The sequence below is a fragment of the Lactuca serriola genome, chromosome 6 (assembly GCF_051521515.1).
Source record: "Lactuca serriola cultivar US96UC23 chromosome 6, Lser_US96UC23_V15, whole genome shotgun sequence".
NCBI lineage: Eukaryota > Viridiplantae > Streptophyta > Magnoliopsida > Asterales > Asteraceae > Lactuca > Lactuca serriola.
The window spans coordinates 186,817,548-186,823,928 of record NC_136413.1 but is presented as its reverse complement, the minus strand read 5'-3'; the positions used below and the strand labels follow the sequence as shown (position 1 = coordinate 186,823,928).

Here is a 6,381-nt window from a genome sequence, read left to right as displayed (position 1 = left end):
CCCATTTATTTTTGTCAATAGATTTTATAAAACGTATATTACATTTTAAATTAGAATTTCATTAATGACACTTAAATCTCACCAAAAATAAAATGAATTAAATTAGGAATTCTATTAATGACAATTAAATATCACCAAAAATAAAACGAATTAAATTAGAAATTCTAGTAATGACAATTAAATCTCACAAAAAATAAAATACAAAAATACCCCGTCTCCCTCAATTCTTTACATAATATATCTAACCTAAGTTTTGTAGTGGAGAAGAAAATGGGGGAAAACATGTTGTTTTGATTTTTATTTAACGATTTAGATTTGTAGTCGAACGACTGAAATTATAAATACATCAGATAAAGGTAAGAAAACAAGTAACTCAAATTCCACTTGACAACTTTTTAGTCATCTCATATATGCTTATTTCTTGATAACTAATATTTGTACTATTTATCGATATTTATGCTAAAGTTGTGACAACATGAAAATGATTGTTACTCAAGTTGCTTAATTTTTTTTAGATTTCTTGTAGGTCGAAATTGGAGTTGACAAACAACAGAAATGGTCAAATTCATCTGGGTTCTTGTGAACGTAAGTAAAATATATTTTGATTTTTATGTTATGAAGGTGTCAAATTTTGTGGTTTGAAAATTAATTGTCACAATTGTGTTATTTAGAAATTTGAATCGGATCTTTCTATGGGATTCTCCATTTTTTTCATACTTTTGATGAATTGTTCAATAAGTTGAGCAATCAAATTATAAACGATAGACTCATACATAATGTATGTCATATCATTTGCTTTTGGTTGTTAAAATCACAAATTTGTTTTTTTTTTTTTTTTTTTGATGTGTTAGGATTTGAGACCTTGATTTGGATACTTGGAAATTTTGTTTGGTCTACCTGTTCGATGAAATGCTTAAGGGAACAAAATTGGGATAAACTCGCGGCCCGATTTAAATTACTTTAAAAATATATTGGTTTAAATTACTTAAAAAATATACTTGTCGATTTTTGTTATCCTTCACGGTTTAAATTTGTATGTTTCTCCTTAAAGTTTTATGTTTCATCCCTAATAGTTCTTTGTTTATGTTTTAGTTATAATGCCTTCTTTGACCCTTGATCACATTGGTTAGTTTCCCATACTAAGTTTTATTTGAAAATTATATTTAATTGCAAGTTATTACACTATCTAATACCTCAATAATCTATAATATTTATATAAGATGGTGACAATTATTATTTTTTATTGCGGCTTCTCTTCATATTGATTATCAGATGTGGTTTGAGTTAAGGAATGCTGCGACTGAGGGGATTCCACATTGTGGGGCGTTGGAATTCATTACAGAATGAGGCATGATTTATATACCTTATTGGGTATTGATGGAAACGTTTAATTCCTGCTGATGTAGATCGATAAATATTTTACAATGTGTTCTTTTAACCTTATATTAGGACCTTTTTTGGAAAAAAAAATTGCTTTTAATATTAAACTTTGAAAAAAAAAAGTTCATATATAGCATCATACTCTTAAAAAATGACTTTTTTGGATTATTTTTAGTTGATATGGAAAGTTATATTTTTTGTATATTGAAGCTCATTTAAACGATTGTTTTTTGGAAAAAAAAAATCATTAATACCATTAAACTTTGCAAAAACGTTCATTAATAGCATCGTAGTTTCAAAAAATGACTTTTCCGTATTCTTTTTAGCTAATCTAGAAAAAAAATTATTTTTTTTCTACATTAGAGCTAATTAATAGGATTTTTTTGAAAACATTTTATTAATGGAAAGTACATTTTCATTTTCTTTCGCATAATAGACCATTTATGTAAGAAAAACATTTCAAATATGGACCATTTGTGTACTTTTGTTCACATGTGAACCATTTATGTAGTATATAAATTTAATTGTTAATTAGTAGATCATTAATATGACAATTTTCTAGGGTAAATTTGTTTTTAGTATTGAAATTTGCAACAAAAAAGTAGAATGATAATATATATATATATATATATATATATATATATATATATATATATATATATATATAGAGAGAGAGAGAGAGAGAGAGAGAACTAGGTTCAAGTATTCTAACTAATTATTGTACATCTATCGTATGTTATGAGAATGATAAAGAAAATATGTTGTTTGATAATATAAATATGTTCAATCTTACAGAACTATTATCATTAACATACATTCTCACTAATTAAATCGTCTATAAGGTTATTATAAACTTATTATAATTATTCTCATTTCTGTCAGAATGTTTTATTGGGTCGTATTCTGTCAGAATCAAAATGAGTGAAAAACGATGTGTGAGAACAAAAAAAAAATTAACGAGAATGCATGAAAATTACGATATTCTTGTAAGATTGAACGTATTCGCATTGCTAAACAACTTATTATGTTAGTAATGCTCATAGCATATGATAGATGTACAATAATTAGTTTAAATACAATAACCTAAGCCTATATATATATATATATATATATATATATATATATATATATAAGTTATATTATAATATAAGTTTTTAAATAAGACATAACGAGATTATCACCTTATAAAAATAAAAATAAGATAGCAACCAATTAATTGATTCTTTATTTCAATATTTCATTATTATCTTTAAACGATTAATTATGTTCTAAAGTTTTGTTATACGAAAATATTGTCAGATATATAAAAGTAATCATGTTTTAATTTTTCAAATTATAAAAGTAATCATGGTTTATGTTTTTCATATATGAAAATCATATTACGAAAAAGAGTGTTAGCATCTACCCGTTTTAAAATAAATTTAACAAATTATTTTAGTTTTTAAACATATATTTTGACAAAATAACTATTTTTTAGGATTAATGTATACTTATATATGAATAAGAGATCATACAAGAACAATATATTACATGTTCTTTAAAGTATAGCATGTTCCTGCTAAGAACATATGAAAATTTGCATTCATAAATAAGTCTCATTTTTAACAAATTTGTTAATATTTATTGCAACACACCCTCCCTCTAAACCTTAAGCCCCCAAATAGTCGTCTGAAACTTATAATCAAAAGAAACTATTTGGTACCGTTGCATCACTAATAGTCAAATTAAACTATCTAGAGATTTGGTCCAAGGTTTCCTCTATGTCCGCATGAAGATTATCTCCCAGAATCGGTTTCACGCATGACCAACTTTATGTGGCATTGTTTAGAGGGATATCGCGTGCCAATACAAAAGTATTAGTGAACTTTTACGAACAATTCAACGACAATGAAGTTTATACATCAAATATGGTCAACAAAGAGGATATCATTGCTCTGTAGGTATTTATCTTTAAGAATCGTTTGGAGGCAAGACCATTTTATATGGAGATGGCTTTAGACAAATTCTTCTAGCAATACAAAGAGGCAATTGTTTGGATACTGTGCATGCATCATATTCGTCCAAATTACGGCGTGATGTACAGTTTTACGTTTAACCGTAAACATGAGATTTATTTTGGTTGTATAACTAAGATTTAGATGAGACAAAAGCATTTGATGAGTGGATTGTTAAAATTGGTGATGGTAATATTGGTAGCCCTAATGATGGTGAAGCTGAAATTGAATTTCCCGAAGACGTTGTTTGCTCTATAGGTGACCATATTCATTCAATTGTATCCATCATTTATCTATCCTTTGAAAATCATCTTGATGATCAATCATATTTTCAAGATAAAGCTATTTTGGTCCCTACAAATGAAGAATTTGATGCTACCAATGACTACATTTTAGGATTGATGAAAGATGAAGGGAATACTTCACTCATATATTACGAGGAAGGTTGTCCAATTAATAAAACAAAAAGTTATGTTTACAAAAAGGTCCTTCAACTATTATAGATATTCAAGTGTTTCTCTATTTTTTTTTTCAAACATTTAAATGTTAGCAATAATGCTAAGTCTGTTTAAATGTTACTTTATTTTTATAGTGCCAACTTTTTTATACATTTACATGTACATTTTTATATGCCCGCATTTTACGCGGGGTCATAATCTAGTAAATAATTATTTTCAAAGACTAACACTGATTATAACAAAGGATATTCGTCCTTAGACTTTAGCTCATTTTTTTTATTCATTAAACAGAGAGTTGTAATTCTCATTCGTTGTACAAAAAAAGTTGTAATCTAAAAAGTGAAACATACATTCAAATTACAAACTGCTACATTTTAAGTGACTTAACATCACCACATACATATGAATTCATATGACATCTTCACCCCTTCTTTGCCTTCCTTCCCTTTTTCTTTTTCTGCTCTAACCACCACCACCACCACCACCATTTGAATACAAAAAAATTGAAATGAATCAAGCTATAAAAACATTTACATTCAATGGAAAAAATAAAAGTTTTTAATTCTTAAATATATACTATAAATTAGTTTTTTTTAATTTTCTATTTAATTTTTAGAGTTCAATATATTATAAGAAAAAAATTTGATAGAATAACATACAAAATAAAAAAATGATTTGATAATCTATTTAAGTCTACGAGGTTCAATGCAATGTCTAAGAAAAGACAATTCTAGAGTTAATAAATCATGTTAATTTTAGAGGATTACATCTGATTTCTTTCAGTGTTGATTTCTTGGGCTATATGCGGGTTTTAATTTTTAAATGGTCAAGGGCAAAACTGGTAAGTCATTTTATAAAATTTTGGGCTAAAGAGATGACAAGTGACATCAATGACTCTTCGATATATGGAGATGGAGAGGGAGATGTTTGTAGGAGTTACACCATTACTTAAAATAGGAAAAACAAAGATACAAATTGCATAGGATAACAACAGTTTAATTCCCTTTTCACTTGTTTGCATGCTTTCTAGTACTGACTTCTATACCAGTAGATACCTTTGTTCTTCTCATCACCCTCATCCGGCTCAATAAACAGACAGTTCTTGGATTCTCTCCATAGCGCCATGAAAAATGGAGTGCTATCTTTTTGATAAAACTCTCCCACAATTGGCCTAATCGCTTTGGTGGCTTCCATGGCATGATAATGAGGAATGTAAGAAAACAAATGGTGTACGACATGTGTGTCTGTAACGTTATGGAACACCTTGTTTAGAACCCCGTAATCCCTATCCATTGTTGAGAAAGCACCATTCATCCAGTTCCATTCAGAGTTGTCGTAGCGGGGCAAAGAAGGGTGAGTGTGCTGAAGATATGTGATGGTGACAAGAAACGCGTTCATGACCATCAACGCGCCTCCGTAGACACAAAAAACGTTAGCAAACCCTGCAAATGTCGCCACTTTATACAGCAACCAAGAAAAGCTGACAAGTCCGATGTCAGTGATGAGGATCAAGACTCGCTCGTTATCAGAGAAAATAGGGCTTCTTGGATCATAGTGGCTTGCGAATTTATCATAAGGTCTTCCGGCAGCATTGATGGACAAGTAGATATACCATCCGAGACTGAGTTTGACAGCAAGGGTTAACGTTCGGCCTATTGGATTGTCGAGGTAAAACGCAGAAGAACCGAGTTTTGATTTTGTCTTCGGGACATATACTTCGTCACGGTCAAAAGAACCAGTATTAGAATGGTGCCGGCGGTGGCTTATTTTCCAAGAAAAGTAAGGTGTTAGAAGGCATGAGTGTATAACAAACCCTATACAATCGTCTACCCATACATGATCACTGAAGGCATGGTGACCACATTCATGACCAATAACCCAAATTCCGATAAACACACAACCTTGAACGAACCAGTAAACAGGCCATGCAAGGTAAGGAAGAGGGTGAGGGAGCTGTGGAATATAAGTTGTGGCGAGGTAGTACAAGATCCAGACTAGGGTGAGGTCATACACAATATATGAAAAGGATCGAATCAAAGATCTTTCGAAACAGTGAGGAGGTACGGCTTTCTTGATATCTGCTAATGTAAAGGGTGGTTTCGAGGTTGGGGCTCGTTTGCTACTTCGTGTTTCGGATTTCTTAACATCTAGATCACTAGGATTTGAATGGCCATTACCAACCATTTTTCTTAAGAAATAGCTAGGTCTGGATATATATTGCAATGGGCAGATGGATGAGCTTTATATATATATATATATATATATATATATATATATATATATATATATATATATATATATATATATATATATATATATATATATATATATATAAAACGTATTTTAATGTAACATATCGAATCTTGATCTGAAACGAAAACTGGAGGACTCAATCGACTGTGTGGAAACTTGGTATTGAATTTTTTTAATTAAATTGAAAACGGACAGCGGGTTGAATTCTGCACTTACTGTGGAGAAAAGGCTGTGGTGTTTAATTTAACAAAAACAAGTTTGTGTCATTGGATTGCTTGCACATCCTTCTTGTTTTT

At 29.7% G+C, this 6,381-nt stretch overlaps 1 protein-coding gene across 1 annotated transcript; it reads right to left on the bottom strand.

The window, feature by feature from the left end:
* Window positions 1-4,663: 4,663 nt before the first annotated feature.
* LOC145057561 (delta(12)-acyl-lipid-desaturase-like) lies at window positions 4,664-6,043 on the bottom strand. Its single transcript, XM_079005428.1, has one exon. It carries the CDS (start codon window positions 6,014-6,016, stop codon window positions 4,859-4,861), a length of 1,158 nt encoding a protein of 385 aa, XP_078861554.1. The 5' UTR covers window positions 6,017-6,043; the 3' UTR covers window positions 4,664-4,858.
* Window positions 6,044-6,381: the final 338 nt, after the last annotated feature.

Coding starts and splice junctions, on each gene's coding strand:
- LOC145057561 (XM_079005428.1), bottom strand. CDS start 6,016: ATGGTTGGTAATGGCCATTCAAATCCTAGTGATCTAGATGTTAAGAAA.